The 22,772-nt window shown below is 48.1% G+C and overlaps 1 protein-coding gene across 4 annotated transcripts; it reads left to right on the top strand.

Annotated features, from left to right (window-relative positions):
- Positions 1–6,481: 6,481 nt before the first annotated feature.
- ATOSB (atos homolog B) lies at positions 6,482–22,772 on the top strand. 4 transcript variants are annotated; one of them, XM_069088677.1, is made up of 10 exons: positions 6,482–6,618; positions 7,605–7,698; positions 15,688–15,830; positions 18,349–19,314; positions 19,737–19,795; positions 20,018–20,123; positions 20,280–20,438; positions 20,756–20,824; positions 20,961–21,136; positions 21,362–22,772. In XM_069088677.1, the coding sequence occupies exons 4-10, from the start codon at positions 18,424–18,426 to the stop codon at positions 21,513–21,515; spliced, it is 1,614 nt and encodes a 537-aa protein (XP_068944778.1). In that variant the 5' UTR covers positions 6,482–6,618; positions 7,605–7,698; positions 15,688–15,830; positions 18,349–18,423; the 3' UTR covers positions 21,516–22,772. The 4 variants fall into 4 exon arrangements, with proteins under 4 accessions (XP_068944778.1, XP_068944784.1, XP_068944793.1 ...); XM_069088683.1 differs by lacking the exon at positions 7,605–7,698; XM_069088669.1 differs by lacking the exons at positions 6,482–6,618; positions 7,605–7,698 and adding an exon at positions 12,166–12,459.

The raw sequence follows: 22,772 nt of genomic DNA, 5'->3' as shown, positions 1-22,772 counted from the left end.
TTTTCTTCTCTATCTTACTTTAAAAATGAGGAATCTGAGGCAAACAGGTTAAATTACTTGCCCAGGGATCACACAGCTTGTAAGTGTCTGAGGTTGGATTTGAACTCAGAAAGATGAGTCTTCCTGACTCCAAGCCCAGTACTCTATGCATTCTGCCACCTAGCTGATTTTATGTATGTGTGTGTATGTATACATGTGTGTATATCTATATCCATATTGAGGGACAGAGAGAGAAAGTGTGTCTCCTAAGTGACTGCTAAGCTAGAATTGATGACCATAGCTGTTAAAAGAACAGAGAGCTTCTGGTTGCTAGTTTCTTGAATACAGTCTTCCAGGTGACTAGATGTGTCTCTAGTGAGGGACATAATGGTATTGGGGTATGCCACTCCCCATGTGGAATATGGACTTAACTCACAGGGCTTGCTTTACCTTTCTTTTGTGTTTCCTTCCCTAAGTGACCAAGCAGCAACTCCAAGATGGATAGGATCACATGACAACCTTCTGAGTCCCAAAAAACAAAAGGTCCTGGATGACCTGCTAGTGTCTCCAGAATAGCAGTGACTGATGGCAAGTGGAGAAATAAAGAGAGAAAGTCAGAAAGATCAAGCTGTTTGACTGAACAGTGCCAAGGTGAAATGTGATACAGCTAATTGAACAATCCTTCAAAACTCCAACAAAGATTCATTATTAGTCTCCTGGCTAATTGTACTAGTAGTAATAAGTTGTTACTAAATTCTGGGTTGTTTGTTTTTTTTTTGGTTTTTGCTTTTTGGAGGGGAGAGGCAGGGCAGTTGGGGTTAAGTGACTTGCCCAAGGTCACACAGCTAGTAAGCAGTAAGTATCTGAGGCCTGATTTGAACTCAGGACCTCCTGACTCCAGGGCTGGTGCTCTATTCACTGTACCACCTAGCCACCCTAAATTCTATTTTAATCATTCTATTAGTGGACCTTGTGATTTTCCTGTCACTACTTTCTGAGTGGGAATAAATTACTTATCCTATATTCAATTTGTGATTGTGCATTTAGTGACTTTTGTTTCCCCACTTTGGGGGGGGGGGGGAGTCCTAGATAAGGGCGAAAGGTAACATTGTCCCCAGAGTAGCTCTAGCAGGGTTTTGATGAATCAATGAATGAGAATAGGGAGAAACCCCAGGCAAACCACAATGATAGGTCGAACAACTAGAAGGGTGTGGATCACCAGATCCTATGGCATCTGCCAAGTGATGTCATTGTGCTAGACAGTCACTTAAAGGAGAAAAACTCATCCACAAATAACTATACTACAAAATGGAAAATGAGAAATACAGATTGCTATTACAAGTCCTGAAAGATGGAAAGATGATTTTCAACTAACTGAAGAGTTCAGGGAAGGCTTTTTACAAAAAATATCATTTCAACGGGATGTTTAAGCATTGATAAGATTTCAATAGGGAGATATCTGGATAGAGGAGAATATTCCAGACATAGGGAATGATGTAAGCAAAAGTATAAAGGTATAGGAGTGAAGGACATGGCCAGGGGACAGAACTTTGGTTTTGAAAAGTAATGTAAGACAAAGTTAGAAAATGGTGGTCATTAGCAGCAGCTAGGTGGTACAGTGAGTAGAGCACCAACCCTGGAATCAGGAGGACCTGAGTTCAAATCCAACCTCAGACACTTAACACAAAAACTAGCGGTGTGACCTTGGGCAAATCACTTAACCCCAACTGCCCGCCAAAAAAAAAAAAAAAAAGAAAATGGTGTTTTTCTAACTTTGTGGTTGTTCACTACACAGTAATCTTCTTTGCTGTGAGAAATCACAACACTCAGCATGCTAACAGCTGAGCATTCTCACTGGCTTTCAAGTATAAGTTCCATACAATACTCTAGAACTCTGATAGAACTCTCAGATTCTATTGAACCTTAGGGATACCCTCTCCCACCTACCTACCTTTTGTGAATCACTGTTCTAGGATGAAGTCGAAATTTCTTTGATAAGCAATTAGGGGACCACCGAAGAGTTGTGACAGGAAGGACTACCAAATCTTTGCATAAAGAATACTACAATCGGGGCGGCCAGGTGGCTCAGTGAGTAAGAGCACCGGCTCCAGTGTTGGGATGATCTGGGGATCAAATCTGGGCTCAGATACTTACCACCACACCCAGAAATAACTGGCCGTGTAAACTTGAGCAAGTTACTTAACCCCAATTGCTTTATAAAAAAAAAAAAAAAAAGAATACTACAATCATGGTTCAAAAGATGGGTTGGAGTGAGGAGAGGCTAGAAGAAGAAATACCATGATGTTAGGAGACTATTGAGATAGTTTAGGCAGGCATACTAGATTGTTTTCTAGGAGAAAATAAAGGAGATAATGGAAAAGACAAATTTAAAAGATATCATGGCAGTAATAATGTATTTAAATAAAATTCTGTGCCACTTGTTGATAGATTGGTTGGTATAGAGCCAAGGTTAGACTCACTGGTGGCTCAAGGGGGGGGGCAGAGAAAAAAGCTCCTATTTATTATTTCTTATCTCTAAGCTCCTACGATGTGCCAAGCACTTCACTAAAATTTACAAATATTATCTCATTTCATCTTCACAAAAGCCCTGGGAGGTAGGTATTATTATTCCAGTTTTACAGTTAAAGAAACTGAGACAGTCACAGTGACTTGACCAGGTTCACACAACTAGTAAGTTTCTGAGGCTCAGTTTGAACTTAAGTCTCCCTGATTCCAGGTCCAAGACTCCACCCACCTGCTCAAGGAAGGGTCATCACATCAATTGACCTTTGGGGCTGTTTGTTCATTTTGTTCTCCTTGGGCAAAGCCAGGACTTTCTCCACAGTCATGATTTAATCCTTATTCCTAGGGTTTAGTTAGGATAAGAGTCAATATGAAGAAGTTATAGTAATTAATTGCAGCTCCTAGACTTGACATCTTCCCTGCCTCTACCCCCTCCCCAACCCTTCTTTAAAGAACCTACTAACTCAGAATGGAAACTGCTAGAAATACAACCTTGTACCTACTTAAAGCTTTGAACCTGTCATGATAGTTGAAAAGGAGACAGTGGACCTGTAAAATCTCTGGGGTTAACATGAATATCTGAAGAAAAGAGCAGCCCCATGTCCAGATACTCTGTCCTAAATTTCTTACCCAAAGGCTTGAGACATCAAGCAGATATCACTTGGGGTGGTATAGCAGAAATGAATCTTCATCCAAGAAAAGAATGTAGACCTTCACCCAAAGGATGCTTACCACCCCTACCCAAACAGTCAACACTTATTTTATTCCCATTTTCCCAAATTTCAAGCATACTTAAGCAAAGAAAGGACTGGAAATATAGGGAATCAAATCAGGACAGAAACCCAAAGCTGGGAACCTTACCTAGCTTCTAGCTTACCTAGAAGATATTTAGGCAGCTGGGGATGTAGTGAATAGAACACTGGATCTGGAGTCAAAAAGACTTGAGTTCAAATCCATCCTTAGATATTTATCAGCTGTGTGACCCTGGGCAAGTCACTTAACCTTTGTCTGCCTCAGTTTCCTCAACTGTAAAATGAAGATAATAACACCTAGATTTCATGGTTGTTGTGGGGATCTAATTTGATGATATTTGTTGAAAAGTACTTATCACAGTACTATGTACTATATAACTGTTTCTTCCCTTTCCCCATTCTATAACGCTCAAAAACCCCAGAGTCACTCCAGAATGAAATTATATAGAGTCAAAAATCACTCAGATACTATGAATGGTACAGATGCACACAGATATACAGATTTACCCAAACGTCTTGTAAACTCTTACATACCTTCTGGGATACTCTGAAAAAAAGTCTCTTGGATTTCAGGCCAGCCCCAATTTCGTTGCTGTTTTGTATTGCCCTAGGCTGCCATCTTCAGGCACCAGGGAGATGGGCATCCCAGGGTAAGCTGTGTCAGCAGGCTGCCAGACACTTTCTCTCCTTAATTCCATTTCACTTGCATTCACACAGCTCCTACTAAGACTGATGCAAGGCAGACGACCAACTTCTTTCAATTCTGGTGCACACTTCAACGGCAATGCAACATCCTGTCTACACTTGACTGTTGTTCAATCATGTCCAACTCTTTGTGACCCTGTTTGGGGTTTTCTTGGAGTGATTTACCATTTCCTTCTCCAGTGGATTAAGGCAAACAGAGGTTAAGTGACTTGCCCAGGGCCACACAGCTAGTGAGTATCTGGATCTGGTCTTCATGACTCCAGATCCAGTGACCTATCCACTGAACAATCATCTAGCTGCCTCTCACTTGTCTTTGTTATTGTTCAATTATGCCCAACTCTTCATGATCTCATTTGAAATTTTCCTGGCAAAAATACTGGAATAGTTTGTCATGCCCTTCTCCAGTTCACTTTACATATGAGGAAACTGAGGCAAATAGGGTTAAGTGACTTATGCAGGGTCACAGAGATAGTGTTTGAAGCCACATTTGAACTCAGATCCTTCATGCTCCAGACCTGACACTCTATCCACTTCCATACCAAGTTGCCCTTGTCTAGCCTGGTAGTTCTCAATCTATGGATCTTGGGCCCACATCAGAGGCTGGGGAGGAGTTGGGGGAAGGGGTTGGCCCCGGGAGGGACATGGAAGGATGGACCAAAACAACTCATGAAGTATTATATCATTAGATGACTATCAGTATAATGAATAAATAAACATTTTCAGTAGGATGTATATATATATATATACACACACACACACACATATATATGTAATTTCTTGTACATATGTTACCATTTTTCCATTTTATATAGATGCAGTTGTGATAGTAGAAAGAATCTTCAGTTTCCTCAGGGTGAAAGTACTTCCTGCACTTAGGAAGCCTATCCCTGGTTTAACAAATAAGCGCTACAGAGTTATTTTACTCATGTAGAGGTCAAATGACTTGCCAAGGTGACAAAGCTTGGAATCCTTGTTTTCTTGATTCCAGGCTCATCAACTCTATCAACTATTCCACACAGCCTCAACTGTTGTGGTACATAACATTGAAATTCATTTGAAAGCCTTAATGAATTCAAAGTAGCCTTTTTTATGTATATGTACATATATATCGCTGGATACAAAGAATACTACTACTGGGTGGGGGAGGGCTGAAGTTTTAAATGTTAGGAGTCCACAGAAAAAGAAAAATTGGGAAGTTACTGATCTGGATGTGTTTTTTTTTTCCTCTTAACACCTTTTATCCGAATCATTTTTATTAATGCATGTCTCATCTCCCCTAATACCATTGCAAACTCCTTGAGAGCCAGAGCTGAGTTGGTTTTCATTTGAATATGTAAAATATCCCTAGCATCGAAGACATAGTAGTAACATAGTTGGAACCTAATAAATATTTATTGAATTGCATGATGTAATGAAAAGAACACAATTTGTAACCAGAAGACTTGGGACCTGTGTGGCCACTTAAGGTTTCTGTCGTTTCGTCATTTTCAAAAATGTAAGGAATTGTACTAAGAGTTGCTCTATTTCAGCCCTGGGGTTTTAGCATTGTCTATGTAAATAAAAACTCCCTGACTCAAAAAGAAGATCCTACAAGAAATTACACAACCCCACTGGATAGCGCCTCCAAATGGAACGGTTCAGCCAGGGGTGGGGAACCTGCGGCCTCGAGGCCACGTGTGGCTCTTTAGGTCTTCAAGTGCAGCCCTTTGACCGAATCCAACTTCACAGAACAAATACCCTTAATAAAAGGATTTGTTCTGTAAAACTTGAACTCAGTCAAAAGATCTCACTTCAAGACCTAGAAGGGCACTTGGGGCCTCGAGGTCGCGGGTTCCTCAATCCTGAAGCTAATTTGAGAAATAAATCGAAGCCCAAGTGAGTTAATAGCCCCTGGTAAAACTTCAATCTCTCCTTACTGGGCACCTGACCTTTACGCACCAGTCTGGTGCAGAGATGCAGAGGAGGGGGAGGGCAGGTTCGTGCTCCAGTTCACCTGAGCCCCACGGGGTGCACTGTGAGCACAGGTGACCCTGCGAATCCTGGGCAACAGCCTACACAGTGCCGGAGACACCCCACGGACAGCCCGCAGGATACCAGCCTCAAGCCCCACCCCTTGGGGTCCCACTCGGCTCTCAAAGGCCAGACCCCACCCCCTCACGACCTGTCATCACAGAAGCCGCACGTGGCCGGGGCGGGACCTGAGGCAGTCCCCGTGTGTCGCTGCGCTCCTCGGCTGCCGATTGGCTAAGCACAGCAGGAGGCCGGGTTGGACCGCGAGACCGCTGCCGTCAATCAAGAGCCGCAGAGCCCAGCCAAGCCCCGACCTAGCCCAAAGGTGAGCCCAGAGGGGTAGAGTCCTCTAAGGCGTCAGCCCGAGTCCCGTGAAGTGGGGCGGAGCTCGGGCAGCGGGGCGGGGTCCAAGGGAGCAGGGTGGGGCCCACAGGAGTGAGGGATGGACGGGGCGGGGCTGGGGGAGGACCTGCCGGGGAAGGGGCGTAGCTCGGGGAAGGGAGGAAGGAAGGGAAGGGGCGGACCTGGGGGAGGGGAAGGGCGGGGATATGTGGCGGAGGCTGCGGCTGCTCAGTAACCGCCCCCAACCCCCTGTTCTCTTGTCCCTGCCCCTCACTAGGTGCAAAGGGATCGACCACTGGAGCTACAGGTGAGGGAGGAGAGATGGAGGGGTGTTGTTGGATAAGGGGGAGGGGAAGGATGGGGGAGGCTGGGGGGGAAAGGGGACTGTGGGAAAGCTGGAGTGGGGGAGGGGATCCAAGGGGCTTTGAGGAAGGGAAGGGGTGGGGTACTGCGTGAGGAAGGGGAGGGGTCTGTAGGGGGAGCTGGGATAGAAAGGGGAGGGGTCTGTGTGGATGGGACTAGAGGAGAAAAGGGGCTTTGGAAGTGGGTACTGAGGCGGGGAACAGGGTTGTGGGGGGCCGCTGTGAAGAGGAGATGAGGGTATTTAGGGTGCATCCCGAAAAGATGGGGAGGTCTATGGAGCAAAATGGGAGGGCTGTTTGAAAAAGGAAAATAGGGTGTCTGTATGACAAAAGAAAAGGGGCCTGTAGAGAGAAGGATATGAAGAGAGACGAGGGGCTTGTGAAAGGTGGGCTCAGCTATGTGGGCAGAGGGAGGTCGCAGGGCTCAGGGGCAGCCCTGTCTAGCCCAGTCCCAGTGAAGGGAAAGGGGCCCAGTGGGAAGGTGCTTGGGAAGGATGTATGACTGGAAGGATAAACCTGTGGCAGATCCCTTGGGACAACACTGTGAAGAGAAGGGGTTCCTTTGTGTGAGAGAGAGGGGAACTAAATAAGAAGGTTTGGCCTGGAGGGGAAGGCTTTATGGCATAAGAGAGGGGGGTGGGGAGTTAGGGAATGTTTCAGAAGGGGCAGAGCAGTAGGGCAGTATTTTGTGATTAGGCATATTATAAGAGGCTGTATGTTGGAATTTACAAGAACAAAATAATGGGGAGGCAGGAGTGTGTGCATGAGGAGAATGAGGGGACTGTAGAAGGAAGAGGGAAGTAGAAGAGGAACTGAGGGAGGGATACATCTGGAGTGAAGGGGTGAGGGTGGATTTGTAGGAGCTTGGTAATGGGCAGTAATGGAAGCTAGCAAGCTTTTTGCCCACAAAGTGCCCCTGCTTTCTCCTCAGCTCCCAGTACCCATGGAACCCCCGGCCAGGGAGGGAGAAGATGCTTTCAGCACAAAGCCCCACTCGCCTTGGGGGTTGCTGAGCTCTCACATGGGTGAGACCTGTTACCCCTGGGGGGACCCTGTCAATATACCCTAAATAAGGCATGGGGGATGATCACTTCTGCCAACTGTCAGATTATCCAGTAATGACTAGTTTCTTTCTCAGTCCATGGTATCTCTAGGGAGCTCTCTCCCTCTCACCAGCCCAACTTCTGTTCATCCCGTCACCCTCCATTTTCCTACTCTCAATCCCACCGAGGTCCTCTTAAGAGCCTCCCTCAACCCCCATCGTCTGTTCCTCACTGATGTCTGCCTTGGTCCCTGTCCTCCCTGCCCCTGCCCCTGACCTTCCTTTGCCCTGCCCCTTTGTTCTGGGTGTGTTCATTTCCCACTTCCTTCCTTGCCTGGGACTTGGCTGGTTCTTGCCCTCCCTGGGCAAGCTTTGTTTTCAGGTGTCTGGGGCCCAGAGACCCTGTTAACAGATCAGGGGATCTACAGATGGAAGGAAACCCTTAGAGGTCATCTAGAACAACCCCTCCCCTCATTTCACAGATGGGGAAACTGAGGCCTAGAAAAGTTATATGACTTGCCAAAAGTCATTCAGGTAGTAAATGGTAGAGCCAGGATTCAAGCCCAGTATTTTTTACCCCAAATCTAGTACTCATTCCACAGTACCAACCTGTGACCATGGGGCCCAACCCTCCTCATTATAGAAGACCTCACCTTGCCAGGAATTCTCTGGGTAGAAACCAGGCTTCTACCACTTGCTGAATACTCAGCCCCACCGTCTGGGATGTCCTGGACCCTTGTGGGAGACATTGAAGCTTATGTTCTGTTGTACAAAGGTTCTTTTCCCTTAGAGTATGAGCTCTAGGAGAGGTGGGCTCTCAACCTCAGCTATAGCAAAGAAGAAGGAAGTTACATTCTTTTTTGAAAAACTCTTCCCCCACCCACCCAGTAGAGCAAGAACCACTGCTGGTTGTAATGTTTGGCCCTATTTCCCCTTGGTGTGAATCCTGGATCCCTATGGAGACTTTGGTATAGTACTGAAGGCTCTTTTTAAAAGGATTTTCCCTTTCTGGATTAGGGGTGGGGTATGAGGAGGGGTTCTGGCTGGGGGCAAGAGATGCTTCAGGAGGAGATGAATGATGTATGTGTAAGGCAGCCTGTGGTGTCAGTGACATGACAAGACTGCCCTAGACCCAAACAAAGGGGGGCATGTTGGTGGGGGGTGGGGTGGGGGTGGGGAGAACAGGCTGAGGCCTGATGAGGACGACCAGATTGCCATGGCAACACTGCTTCCCTGACTGGCTCTTAGAGAGAGGGTGGGCCTAGGGCAGACAGATTTTCTGGCTTTCTTGTTGGGGGAAGGGGGGCCACTGGAAGAGAGTAGTGATGGCCTTACTTTACCAGGTTCAGAAGCTTCTGGGGAATGCACAGGTTGCCTGAACAGGCAGAGCACCAGAAACCCTGTTAGACAACACCATGGTCCCTTGCTGGAGGAGGGGGAAGGCAGGATTGAACTGGTTTACCCAAATGTCTACTTTTTTTTTGGTGGGAGGGACAGACAGTACTGAATATCTTGTTAGGAAATAGATAAGTTAGAGTATGATAGAATTTAGAGCTTGAAGGGCCCTTTAGGGATCATGTATAAAATGAGAATAATTGGTATCTTGCCTTATCTTTTAGGATTGTGGTAAGTTTCAAATGAGATAATGATTAGTGAAGCGCTTTTCAAAGTATATTATACACGTGTAAGGTGTGATTATCTAGTCCAACATCCTATTTTAAAGATGAGGAAACAAGCCCAGAGAGAAGAAATAATTTGTTCAAAGTCAAGATAGTAACAAAGCAGGAACTGGAACCCAGGTAGCATCTCTGACTTCTCCCCTAAACAGTTTGTTATTCTACCCTTCAATGACCATAGAGAGAGTAGAACTAGATTGGAACAAGCAAGGAGATGGATGAGTACTAGTGAAACGGGCTTGAGGAGAGCCGTGGGTGAGAAGGCAGTACCTTTTCAGTGCGATTTACTCCTATCTGATATTAGTTTGAGGATGGGGGTAGGGGAGGAGATAGTCCTAGATTATTATATCTCCTTGGGAGCAGGATCTCATCGATCCATCATTTTTAGGAAAATTGAACTTCTGAGTGGGGTAACCTACTAAGAGGAAGTGAGTTTCTTTGGCCCTCTCCTTTGCTGTTTATAGGATGGGTTAAGCTAGATCAAGATGGCCGAGACTCAGCTTTTGTTCTTCTGTCTTCTCCCAGACCAGGATAAAAGGAGGCCTGGATACCTTAAGGATTGCTTACTTTCCTTCCTTCTGCAAAGAAGGAAGAGAATAGAAAGTAAAATACTCCCCTCTCCTGGAATCCTGGAGGGTGTGTGTGTGTGTGTGGGGGGTGGTGCACACGGGGATTGGGGGTGGGGCAGGGTCAGACAGGACTTAAGCTAGGACTTTGTCAGGAATAGATTTCCCTAACCCTAACGCAAAGGTTCTTTTTTTTTCAGATTGTGAAGGCCTCCTTACCTGTTAGGGAACCTACCCTGACTACTCCACCTTCCCCCCAGGCTTTCCATTCAGCATCTTTCTTTTTGTGGGCTCCTCTTTCATCAGCATCATTGATACTGGTTAAGGCCAAACAGTGGTGTCTGTGGAGGTGGTGGAGTCATTTGCAGGGCAAGGATGAAGGATGAACCTTCTCCATCTTCTGTGTTATCCCACTGGATAGAAAATCCTATCCTAAAACTCTTTCCCTTCTGCCTACTCCACCAGGAAGGGAGAGCTGATGGTTCTAGTGACAGAGTGAAAAAGATAATGTAAGGACTAGGTGCTTGGGAGAAAGAGGTCCAAGCTGTCCCCTTAGGTTGCCCCTGAAAATGACCCTTGTGTACCTAAGCCTTTGGAGCTAGGTGGCTTATCTCTCACTGCTGTTGAGGGCACTTTAGCATCCCTATATTGACAGAAAAGGGGCTTGTTTTTTAAAGGAGATAATGACTTTTTTCCTTTATTTTTCCTCTGCTTTAAACTTCTCCCCTGAGTTTTCTGCAGATTCATAGACATGATTTGCCTAAAGGTTTCCTCTGCCCCACAAACCAGAACCAAATGGGGGCTTTTATGCAGAACTGCCTTTGGGAGAAGAGGATACATGGGGGGTGGGGTGGGGATGGGGGTTAAGAGGACACTTGGTTGGGATTGAGGGCTGCCCTGTCATTTAATTAGGGGGTTAGGCTAGGCCTGGCCAGGGCCTTGGTGACTCAAGTAGATAAAGGGCGGAGAGTTTCGAGGGAGCTGTGAGTCATGGGAGTGAGCTCCACCACTGAGAGCTGGGCAGCTTCTCCAGTTTCCTTCTTTGATGTTGGTATGAGGGTATGAGGGTATGAGCCCTCTTGCTCCCTCCCCCAGCTGCTCCCCCAATCTGTACTATCTAGGTATATACTCCTTTCCTCAGGGCCGGTGACCAAGATTTCTAGTGCGTGTTATGGAGTTACTGTTGGGTCCCCTTGGGGCATTTTTAATCTTGGAATGAGGGCCAGAAGATTTCAGGGACACACAAGTTATCCTTTTGTACTCCTTACCCCTTCCTTTTTTCCTCCCTTTCTTCCTCATTCTTTTCCAATTCGGGACTGAGTTGGACCCAAACACAAGGATCCCTTGCACTGATTGTTGGAGGTATGAAGGAGAAGGGAGATAGAAGTGAGGTCCACTCTGAGTGACTCCTTTCCTCATCTGGGGGTCATAAATTCACCTCCAGCCTGGTGAATGAGATCTAAAAGAGCTCCCTGAGGTCATTCACCAAATCTTTAAAAGTACCCATAGGCTCTAAAGCTTTATGCTGAGCGGGGCAGGTCTAAAGTCTAGGTAGGCTGTGGGGATAGGGTTCCCCAAAAGGAAGACTCAGCCTTCTTTTTTGTCCAGACCTATCATTTCTTAGATGTAAGGAGTTCCAGGTGAGGAAACTCCCCCTACCAATGCCGATTGACAACTTTCTGCAATTTAGTCATAGAGAATTTCCAAAGGCACTGAGAGTTTCAGTAACTTTCTCAGGCCAAAAGACACAGATGTGAGACTTGGATGCCGGTTCCTCCTCTTAAGAGATGTTTTAATTCTATCTCAAAAAATTCAGGGACCTCCCATTCACTTCTGGGTAGCTATGAAGTGGAGCTGAGGTCTCCAAGTTCAAGGGAACCCAGGACTTCTGTGGCCCCAAAGCTATCTTGTCCTAAAAGGGTAAAGAATAGGAAAGAAACACTCAGCTGGGAAACCATGGCGGGTGAGGGGTTAATACGGGAGGCGGGGTTGGTCTGGGTAGGCTGGCCTCACTACTGACCAATGGATGTGTGACTGGAGGAGAGGGCGTGCCTGATGAAGTGGTTGCAGCGGAGGTCGGGGGGGGGGGGGGGGGAGGAGGCCGGCCCCCCACGGACCAATGAACGTGGACGTGGCCTGATGAAGGGGTGTGGCCGGGAGGAGGAGGCGTGTCCGGCGCAGTGGACGGGGCCCTGGGCCTTGGGGGTGCTGGGCGGGGCGGTCCCATCAGCTGGTAGGAAATGGCCTGTGAGTCAGAGGGGCCGCGGAGCCGGCGGCACGGTGCCGGGACGGCCCTGGGGAGGGACAGGCGCTGGGAGGGGCACGACAGCAGCTGGGGGGCCGCAAGAGCTGGGGCCTGTGCCGGGGACCGAGCCCGCTAGCGCCGTACCTCTTCACAGACTGAGCCCGATCCACCCTTTGTCTGGGTTGGGGGCCAGCAGAGGGGAGGGGGACCCAGGAGGAGGAGCAACTACAGCAGCCGCAGTTCAGTTTGGGAACAGGGTGAGTTGCAAGGCTGCGTTTCAGGGGTCCAACTGGGAGACCTGCTCAAAATAAGGACAACTTGGGGGGGGGCGTCTTAAGAGATCGGTGGTGGGGAGAAGCTGCCGAAATTAGGTCTAAGGAGCCAGAGGAATCAGAAGGCCTGGTGGAAGGTTGGAAGATCTAGTCTGAAGAGAATGAAGGAGAACCAGAGAGGTTGGAATGGGAGGGAAGTTAGGATTGGAACTAGGGACTGAGATGAGGAAAAGTGGCCTGGGGTGGTCTGATCTGGGGAAAGAGACTGGGTTATATGGGTAATAGCAGAGGATGGGGGCCTAGGAAACTTGGTTTGGGGGTATGAAATAGGGGATTTGAAGGTTCAGACTGGGGACCCTGGAATGTTAGTGGAAGGTCAGAGTCTAGATGGATAAGGGAGAATGAGACTCAACAGCAAGGAGAAAGATGTAGACTGAGACCAAGCTAGAAGGAAGGACAGATCCTGGGGAAATACTGGCAGCTCCCTTTGAATATGTGCTTCCCCTGACTGATCAGGTAGCAGAACCATTCTCCGTATTCTCCCCCCTCCCCCTCTTCTTTGCTGACTTGGTCAAGAGCAGAAGTGGGCAGGTTTAATGTTTATGGGGAGGGGAAGAGAGGAAAGGAAGGAAGAGGCTGGGACTAGGCTCCTGCTCTGCCCTCCCCCAGTACTTCTCACTTTGGCCCCAGCAGGTGTCTGAAAGTGCTGTTCCCAGGGTGTTCTGGGACTTGTAGTCCTCTTTGATGACATGCCCATGGCATGCTGGGATCTGCAGTTCTTGCAGTCCACACAGACTGGCACAGCTGTTTGACACCAGCTGGTGTTTCTGGGCTCCCACCTCCTGCACAGAGGGTGAGGTCCATGCCTCTCCACTGAATCCCATCCTCCCTCCCCCACACACAGAGGAACCCCTCCCAAGCAGCCTTATGAGTCAGCTTAGAGTCCTGGTGTACATCCAGACTGGCTCTGTTCTTAGAGAAGCAGGAAAGGTCTGGTACTCCAAAGGGCACTGAGGTAATGATCAGATGCCAAGAATGCTGGGGTCACCTGGGGCACCATGTAATCACCTGGCTTCCCCAAGAGGAGTCCTTAGAAGGTCAGAAGCTGAGTGAGGGTGGGGGTGTGACCTGAAATAATTGCTGTAGGGGTGAAGTCTGAGGACATTTTCCTCAGGGCATATGTTAGCTGGGTGGAGAAGAATTCAATGCAACAAATATTCATTTATAGCATCTTCTTTGTGAAGGGGAGTGTTAGACTGGGGGAGAAGAGGGCACAGTAGAGAAAATACAATGTTTAGTTTGGAGATACCCCTACCCCTCAGAAATGTAAAATTATGAATTTTGCTGAAGAGAGAACCTTCAGATTCGAACAGACTTTGTGAGGTGGAGCAGTTAAGGAATTCTTATTGAAACTCTACCTATAATTTAAAGTACAGCTCAGGGGTGGATAGGTGGTGAAGTGAATAGAGCACTGGCCCTGGAGTCAGGAGGACCTGAGTTCAAATGTGGCCGAAGACACTTAACACTTACTAGTCGTGTGACCCTGGGCAAGTCACTGAACCCCAATTGCCCTGCCCTCCCCCCCTCCAAAAAGCAATTAATAAAGTCCAGCTCAATTTCTACCTAATCCACGAAAACCTTCTCTCACACTAGTCCATAGTGATTTGTCGTTCCACACTTCATTTCACCAGTGCCTCCCAGGGACAGTCAAGTCCCCCTGATCTGAACGCTGGGCCTTTTCAATGGCTCAATGGATCCCAGCTTCACCTCCCTTCGGGAGAGGTAGAGAGGAGAGGTAGGACAGGCACACTTGTAGAAGAAAAGGGCAACTCGGGCTAGATAGCTTAGATTTCCAGGGAAGAGAAATAACCTGTGTTAGGAACAAAATGAAGTTGGTGAGCAGTTTTGCCTTACCTGACAGCAAAAAATCCCTACTCCTAGTGCCTATTCCAGGAAGCTCCTTAAACAACTCCCTCCAAATGAAGGATTTATTTAGTGAGGTGGTAGGGCTGAGGGTGGGTGTGGGTCTAATACATGTGGGACAAATTAGTGAGTGTGAAATTGTGTTTAGTATGCAGGTTATTTCCTAGATAATAAATACAGCTCTCCCGTAGTATAAGTAACCCACTTTCAGAGTTGAAGTTGTTTGTGTTTATATGAGTATTTTGGGGTGGGGTGGAGGCCTTCCCCTCTGAAGTGAGGGGGTGGGGTTTAGGTGTCTACAGCTGCAGCCCAGCGCTGCTGCCCTCTTCTGTGGCTGCCTTATCTTTGGTTTACAGTGCCCCAGGGGGAGGGGCAGGCCCTGAGAATGACTGTCTTTCCTAGCTCCCTCAAACAACCCTCCCCTAAACTTCTTTCTGCTTGGGAACTGAGCCTCCTGTTAAAGAGCCAGGCTATCTGGGAGCCTATTGGAGACAACTTGCCTGCCAGAGCACTGGCCTACAGAGCCAGGGAACTAAGTGAAGGCTGTGGGGGAAGTGAAGGGTAGGGTCTAACTGGGAGGAGCTCCGGTGCTGGCTGGGGCTGAGAGGAGGGAGTGAGGTTGGGGTGGAGCTAGGAAAGGGATAAAACTGGCTGGAGATTTGCAACTTGGGAAGTGGGGGGCGGGGGGTTAGTGGAGACAATCAACCTCTCTGTGGCCTTGGGGCTCTAGGTCTGGAGTTTCTGGAGGCTGGCAGGAGGAACCAGACTGGGGACCGTGTTGTCTCTGTCCAGTATTTTTCGGTGTGGTGGTGGAGGGCTTGGCAGGGGTGTAGGTAAACTGAGGCACAGACAGGCTTGGTTATTATACCAGTCGCCATTGGAACTGGGCATAGAATGTCAGAGCTGGAAGGGATCTTAGGGGTCATCCAGTCTAGTTCCACTTGCAGCCTTTGCTTTCACTGAAATCACTGTCCTCCCAAGGGAGGCTGTTTAGAAAGTTATTTCTACTGAGCCAAATCTGCCTTCTTGAAACTTCTACCGACTGATCATAGTTTGGCCTTTGGAATTAGAATAAATCTAATACCTCTTTCATATAACAGAGTCCCTCATCTATTTAAAAACAGTTATCATATCCTTCTAAATGTTATCTTCAGTAACCTAAATAAATCCAGTTTGGGGGCAGTCATTGGGAGTTCCTTTCTTCTCCAGGGAGGGGAGGTTGGGTTAAAGAGAACCCAGCCTTGTGGCCTTGACTTGAATCCTGACTCATCTCTCTGCTTTTCTCTCTAGAGTCCCATTTGAGCCAAGGAGCTGCCCGGGATGGTGGCAGTGACCGTGCCAGTGGAGTGGGCATGGGCCAGATTACCAGCTAGTGGAGAAGAACAGTTGGAAAGGGGGATTAGAGAGCCAGGCAAGGGCCCCCCTGCAGCGTGGTGAGTGCTGGGTTTCAAAAGGATGGGTAGGCACTCTTATGTTATCTTTCTCCTCCAGGATGGGGACTGGATTTCTTCCTCACTCTGAAAATCTTCCTGGGCCAAGGCCAATTCCGTTTTTACTGATTATTGTGTATGAAGAGAGCCTTTTGCTAAGTGTGGAGTTGGATTTTCTAGTCTAGATGGAAAGACAGGACTTGGGCAAGAAGAAACTGAAGAAAAATTAAAAATAGCATCAAGTACAAAATCATCTACATCCGGGTCCCTATTAGTGCTTCCCCCCCTCCCCAAGTAGTTGCATTATTTAAACTGACACTGCATATTTCTGTTGGACTAGAACCAGTTACCTATTTTACACAATTATAACTTCCAATAAGTTTGGATTCAAATACATGGAACCACTTCAGGGGGAAATTTCACTATTCAAACTAATTGGGACCTGGCTGTGTTATGATGTTCTCAATGACTGAAGTAGATAAAGAGTGATGGGAGTGTTGGGGAAGTGGGATTAATCAAGGCTTCTTGAAGGTGGTGAATTTCAAATTTGACTTGGAGAGTTTTGATGTACTTAAGGTTAGTAGAAAAGGCATTCTAAGGTTGGGAGACTACCATATGAAAAGGCACAAACGAGTAAAAGGATGTTGTTACTGGCTTTCAGTGATTCAAGGAGAATAGTGAGGGATTTCCACTCTGACATCTTCTGTATGCCTTATTCTATGCTAGGTACTAGGAAAGATGCAAGAAGAATGAAAGATAGGGCATCTACCCTTGAAACAGGGTTTTTTTTTTTTCAGGGCTCTTCATTGCTTACTAAAAGTCCAAAATCCTTATCCTGGTGTTCAATCCAATCCCTCACAGATTGGACCCCAACCTTCTTTTCTGGTCATGTTTTCATTTACTCCTTTTTATGTACTGTCCCCTCCAACTAAACTCATTCTTGTTATTCTCTGACTCACTGCCTTTGTTTACACTGTCCTCTCTGCTTATAATACATTTTTTCTCCTTTCTCCCACTCCATGTTTCTGTTAAAATCCCTCACCTCTTTTAAAACCCAGTTTAGGTACTAGCTCTACTATGATGCCTTCCTTGATTTTCTGTTCCCCTTACATCCCCTCCCCCAAAAAAATCCCACCCTTGGAAAGAACTTCTCCTCCTGCTTTCCCATAGCAGTTATATTCTAACTTGTCTTATGTTTATTTGCATAACTCATTTTCTCCCTCTCCCAACTAGAATGTAAGCTCATTGTGGATAGGTAGAGACTGTGTCTCTTTAATGTTTGTGTTCACCAGAATGCCTAGCACAAAGTCCTTCACAAAGTAGGGGCTTAATAAATATTGAATTGAACTGAATCTAGTTAGAGGGAAATACTATTAATGGATGAAACAACTGAGGTCAAATATAGGACAATCTATAGGCAAAGATATGGGAAATGTGACATAAGCTGTATGCTGAAAAGCTAAGGATCGTGCACTATAGGGGAGGAATTTGGGGAGGCTTTGTAGATATCATGAGTATTGATCTGATCTTGAAGTCTAAGAATTGTACAGGTAGAGGATGAATAGCTTTCTAGCTAGGTGGAAAGTAAGGCAGTCAGTGGAGTCATAGATCATAGAGCACTGTGTTTGGAGTCAGGAAGACTTCAGTTTAGATCTTGCTTTAGTGACCTTAGAGGAGTCAGCCTCTGTGCACCTGTGCCAAATTAAGGAATTGGACCTCCATGTTCTCTCCAGTTCTAAATCTATAATCTTATGATGCTGTAAAAGGAGAATGAGTACTGAAGGCAAGGGAGCAGAAAGGAAAGCTGTAAATAGATTGTCTCTGCTTGATTGGAATGTATGTATTCAGGAGAGATAAAGTTAGATAGAGATGAAGAAGAAAGCCAATCAGGGGAGGGTTGTGATAGCCAAGCTGTTTGGATTTGATGTTGGAGACTACAGGGAACCATCATAAGTTCTTGAGCATGAGGTGACATGATGAAAGCAGTATTCTAAGAAAGGTTGTCAGATAGCAGCACAGAATGAGGGGGAGAGTAGAAGTGGAGAAGCTTGGTAAGGGGCTGTTGAATCAATAAATTATAAGATAAGGTAGGCTGCTAGGTTAGTAGCTCTGGGAACATTGAAGAAAGGTCAATTTTGAGGAAGGAAAGATGAATAGGTGCCAGATTACATAAAAGAGGTGAAGGTGAAGATGTCAGATAGATTTCTAGCCTTGGTACTAGGAGGAAGATGTTTCCATGGAAAGAAATGGGGAAGGTGAGGAAGAGTAAGAAATTCAGGTTAAAGATTAGTTTTATTTTAGGTCTGTTCAGTGGGAAAGAGGTCTTTTGGGCACTTGGGTATATAAGCCTAAAGTTCAAGTGAAAGACCAGAGATGTAGATATGGATTTGAAAGTCATGGACAAGACCTTTACTCACATACCTTCTGCTTCTAGTGACCAATAGTACAAAGGGGCAATTCAGGTAGTAAATCTGGACATTTCAACAGGATAGTAACTTCCTTTCATTTTCTTACTTTCCAGATGTGCCCAGGACCCCCAGCCCAGGCCCAAAGCAAAGGCCTCCTGGGGGAACTGCTCTGACTCGAGGGGAACTCCATGCGCCACGTGCAGGTGGAACCAACGCCATCCCCTGAGCCTGGCCCCTCACAGCCCCCAGCTGGGCAGGGGGAGCGAAGGGGTGGGCTGCTCATGGGTTTCAGCCAGGCAGGAGGGACTGTGTCCCAGGGAGTCTATCAGGTGTCTGTCTTCTCCCCTCTGGCCAGCCCTCCTGAACCCCGTAGGGCCCTGAAGCGGCCAGGACCCCCTACTGAAGGTGTCCGTGAGGCAAAGCGAGGTCCAGGAATAGCGGGTAGGGAAGGACAGACCCTTGAAGAGCCAGCCACAGTAGGGCCATTGGATGCTGGGCTCAGCCTGGGGCTTGGAGGGGCAGGTCAGCATTTCTCACACCGTGGCCTCCAGGTTGTGGAACATCGGGACAGCCCAAATCCACCTAGGGCTGCTGGGGCCTGGATTTCCCCTGGGCCTCTACCACATGCTTCCTATAGCACTTTGCACACCAGAGACTGGGGCTCCCCAGGGCCTGGGAGGAAGGGGGGTCTGGGTGAGGCCCCTGGGCCAGTGACACCTTCTGGCCAGCTGCACATACTTGATGCTGATTTGCACAGTCTTGCACAGAAAGGGGAAGAGGACCCAGGACCTGACATGGGCAATGGGAGCAGCCCCTGGCCTGGGGAACCCCCTGGCACTGCCAATGGACACAGCCCTGAGCATACTCCACCAGGCCCAGCCCCCCCTGGGCCCTGTCCTGCCAAGCGGCGGCTGCTCCCGGCTGGAGAGGCCCCTGATGCCAACTCTGGAGATGAGGGACCAGCCCCTCGAAGGCACAGAGCAGCTCCTTCTGGCCCTCCCCCAGCTGCCCGAAGTACCGATGCCAAAGCTGCGCCCTTCTGGAACCACCTGCTGCCCATATCCAGGGAGCCAATGCAGGTGAGCCCTGGGCTGGAGAGGAAGCATGTAGCTACACTTTGTCCTGTAGCTGCCCTCTTTTTGGTCATAGAGCATTGCTCTAATACAGCCCATCTGGCCCTATAAAAATAAGCAGGCCATCACGTATCAACACAGGACTTTCCTCTGGAGCTAGTGTCCCTTTGGGTGAATTCTGTGGATAAAGGGCTGGACTGACATCCACAGTCCACTGCAGACATTCTAGGTCCTGTTTCACCTTCGAACTTTAACCTTGACTGTTTTCTCCTACCACTCTCTGAGGATGATGTTGGTTTGGTTTAGGCAGAGCTGTTCTGAATGGGCATTTTTTGCCCTTTGAGCCCCACCTCCCTCCCTCACCCCATGTTCTGACTCCTCTCCTCTTACCAGTCTTGGCCCTTTTTTCTTCTCCCTGTCCTTTGCAGGGATTGGCAGACTGCAGTCCTACAGGGCGAAGGCTGAAAGGTGCCCGACGTCTAAAACTGTGAGTGTTTGACCTCATTTCTTATACCATCTCCATGCCAGCCTGGCACAAGGTTGCTCCTTTACTTTCTGCAGATGGTCATGTGTATTTGGTCCAATAAGCTCCAAGGCATGGGAGGGGGGGAGATGGGATGGATGTTCTAGTGGTAGAGAGAAGGTGGTAGGGAGAGAAGCTAGAGGGAAAGGGACTGCTGAATAATCCTCTTCCTCTCCCCCTATCAAGGAGCTCCCTTCGAAGCTTCCGGAAGGGGCCTGGCCTGCTGATCTCTCCCAGTGCCCCCCCTGTTCCTACTCTTGCCGTCAGCCGTACCCTGCTGGGCAATTTTGAGGTATTGACTCCCTTGGGTTCTGGAAAGGTACTAGGTGTGAAGGGGGAGAGAGAGGGATTAGTAAGGGGAGGATTCCCATGGAGAGAGGGGCCCTAGGGAAACTGTTTTAAGGAAGTGGTGGAAAAGGGTTGGGTTTTCTCCCTTATTGACATCTAGGAGTCATTGCTTCGAGGTCGATTTGTACCATCTGGCCACATTGAGGGCTTCACTGCTGAGATTGGGGCCAGTGGTTCCTACTGTCCCCAGCATGTCACCCTGCCTGTTGCCGTCACCTTCTTTGATGTCTCTGAGCATAGTGCCCCTGCCCCCTTCCTGGTAAGGACTGCTTGATCCCGTTTTACAATCTCTGGAAAGTTATGGGGAGGCAGGGGAGAGAGGAAGGGGAGTAGCAGGACAATCATCAGCTTTTGCCAAATTTTCCCCTCCTTCCCCTCCCTTTGAAATCTGATGAATAGGTATAGGGTTAAGAGCTTTGGTGACTAGAAAGGGATGGAACTCATGGCTTCGGGGGGGGGGGCAGGGATTCTAGCAATAAGAGGTTGGGGGGCTCTGAGATGGAAGGGGGAGGAACTCTGGGCTCCAGGGGACCTTGGTCTTAGCTGATGGCTCCATGGCTCCTCTGGAATCCCCAGGGCGTCGTGGACCTGAACCCTCTGGGGAGGAAGGGCTATAGCGTTCCCAAGGCGGGCACCGTTCAAGTGGTGAGTCTGCCCCATGGGGAGAAGATGGGTGGCAGCAGGCCCTTCCCAACCCCACAATGTGGAGTTTAGTGCGGGAGGGAATGGTGGGATGGCCCTCTAGAATTCTTCTTGACCCTTCTCCACCTGCCTCCCCCAGACCTTATTTAACCCTAACCAGACGGTGGTGAAGATGTTCCTTGTGACCTTTGACTTCTCGGACATGCCTGCTGCCCATGTGACCTTCCTTCGCCACCGACTCTTCCTGGTGCCTGTGGGTGAGGAGGGCAGTGTGAGCCCCACTCGCCGCCTCCTCTGCTACCTGCTGCACCTCAGGTAGGGGTCAGGGATAGAGTTGGGAAAATTCATGTCTTTCCTACCTTGATTGATGCAGGCTTTCTTAGTTTCCCTTTATGCCTTCATATCTCTTCCCCAATTATTTTCTTTCCCTTTTGATCATCTGTATCTTCCCAATCCAATCATTTCTTGTCTCAGACCTCACTTTGGTTCTTGCCCAAGTGGATTCTCATCTTGGTTCTCTATCCTTTGTATCCACAACAGGTTCCGGAGTTCTCGCTCTGGCCGGCTGTACCTACATGGGGACATCCGCCTCCTCTTCTCCCGACGGAGCCTGGAACTAGACACAGGGCTCCCTTATGAGCTGCAGGCCTTGACAGAGGCCCCCCAAAATCCTCGTTATTCACCTTTGCCCTGATGATTTCAGGCTATTCCAGGGACCCTGGCCTACTCCATCTTGGACTCAACTGGCCTGAGGAGAGAGGCAGGTCCTCCAGGCCTGAATTAAAGGGACAGCTATACTTGAGGCTGAAGTATTGACCATTTGGTGTTTGAAACTCCTGTTCTCCATCTTCCAGCTAATTAATGCCCTGCTCCAGGTTCACACACACTCTCTCCCCTCCCTTTTGGCTTCCCAGCCACTACCCCAGATGGTGAAGAAGAGAAATTCCCCTGATGTCTGGAGTTGTAAAGGGTGGGGCCTTCTTCATGTTCTGTAGACCTTGGGAACACAGGCCTATTACCCTTCGCTCAGCTCTCCCTTCCTGTTGTGGGTGGGGGCCACCTCTTGTTTTATTTATTGTTAATTTATAATTTATTCAGTTGGGATGGCTTTGTTGACCTCCAGAACCTGACAATTGGCATTGCTCCACCCATCAAGATACCCCCCTAACTTCTAGGTTTGAGCAGACTGATCTCTGTGGAGGGAAACAGAGCTGCCCTCTCTTGGTTAGGAGCAGTGAGGCTAGGAGGGAGAGGAGAGGAGAGCAGAATGCTGTGGGGGTGGCCTTACTCCATGTGCCTGAGGGCCAGAGTAGAGGTGTTATCCTGAAGAGACTGGGTCAGTAGCCAAAGACCTAGTTTCCCTACTTCCTATTCTCCCTTCTCTTGCCCCATCATGCCTGCCAGAAACCAAATGTTTGTGTGTTGAGTATGTGTGTGTGTGTGTGTAGTAACAAGGGTGAAGGTGGGCTCTATACTCCAATGTGCTCACCCCTCCCCCCCCAGCATCTGCCTCTCCCACCCTTGAGGTCCTGAGTTCCTGAGTGAAGTGTGTGTGTGTGTGTTGGGGGGGAGTGGGTAGGGTTTGGGGCAGAAGAGTCATGGCTAGAGCAGCAGAGTCAGGGCCACGAACTAGGGCCCTCCTTCCCATCTCTTGCCTGGGGAGAGGCTGAGCCCTGGACTCTGACCCACCTACCTCAGCTTGGGGGGAGGAATGGCCCCTGCACATTTGTGTTGTGGTTGCTGTGGTTCCTGGCTGTCTGTTGCCCCCTGGACTGTATCCTATCCTGGACCCTGACCCAGCCCCAGCCCTGCCTCCTGGGGATGAGTTTAGGGGAACAAGCATTTGCCGAAACTTGAAAATAAGAGGAATAAATTGTACCTGGTACTTTTCTTAAAAAAAAAAAAAGAAAAAAGAAAAATAAATTTAATAAATTTTTGTTTGGAGACATGA

Source organism: Petaurus breviceps, unplaced genomic scaffold (assembly GCF_028583685.1).
Source record: "Petaurus breviceps papuanus isolate PSGF00001 unplaced genomic scaffold, PetGlider_PUasm1.0 120, whole genome shotgun sequence".
Classification (NCBI taxonomy): Eukaryota; Metazoa; Chordata; class Mammalia; order Diprotodontia; family Petauridae; genus Petaurus; species Petaurus breviceps.
The sequence above is the reverse complement of the archived record's forward strand: the minus strand, read 5'-3'. Positions and strand labels throughout refer to the sequence as shown.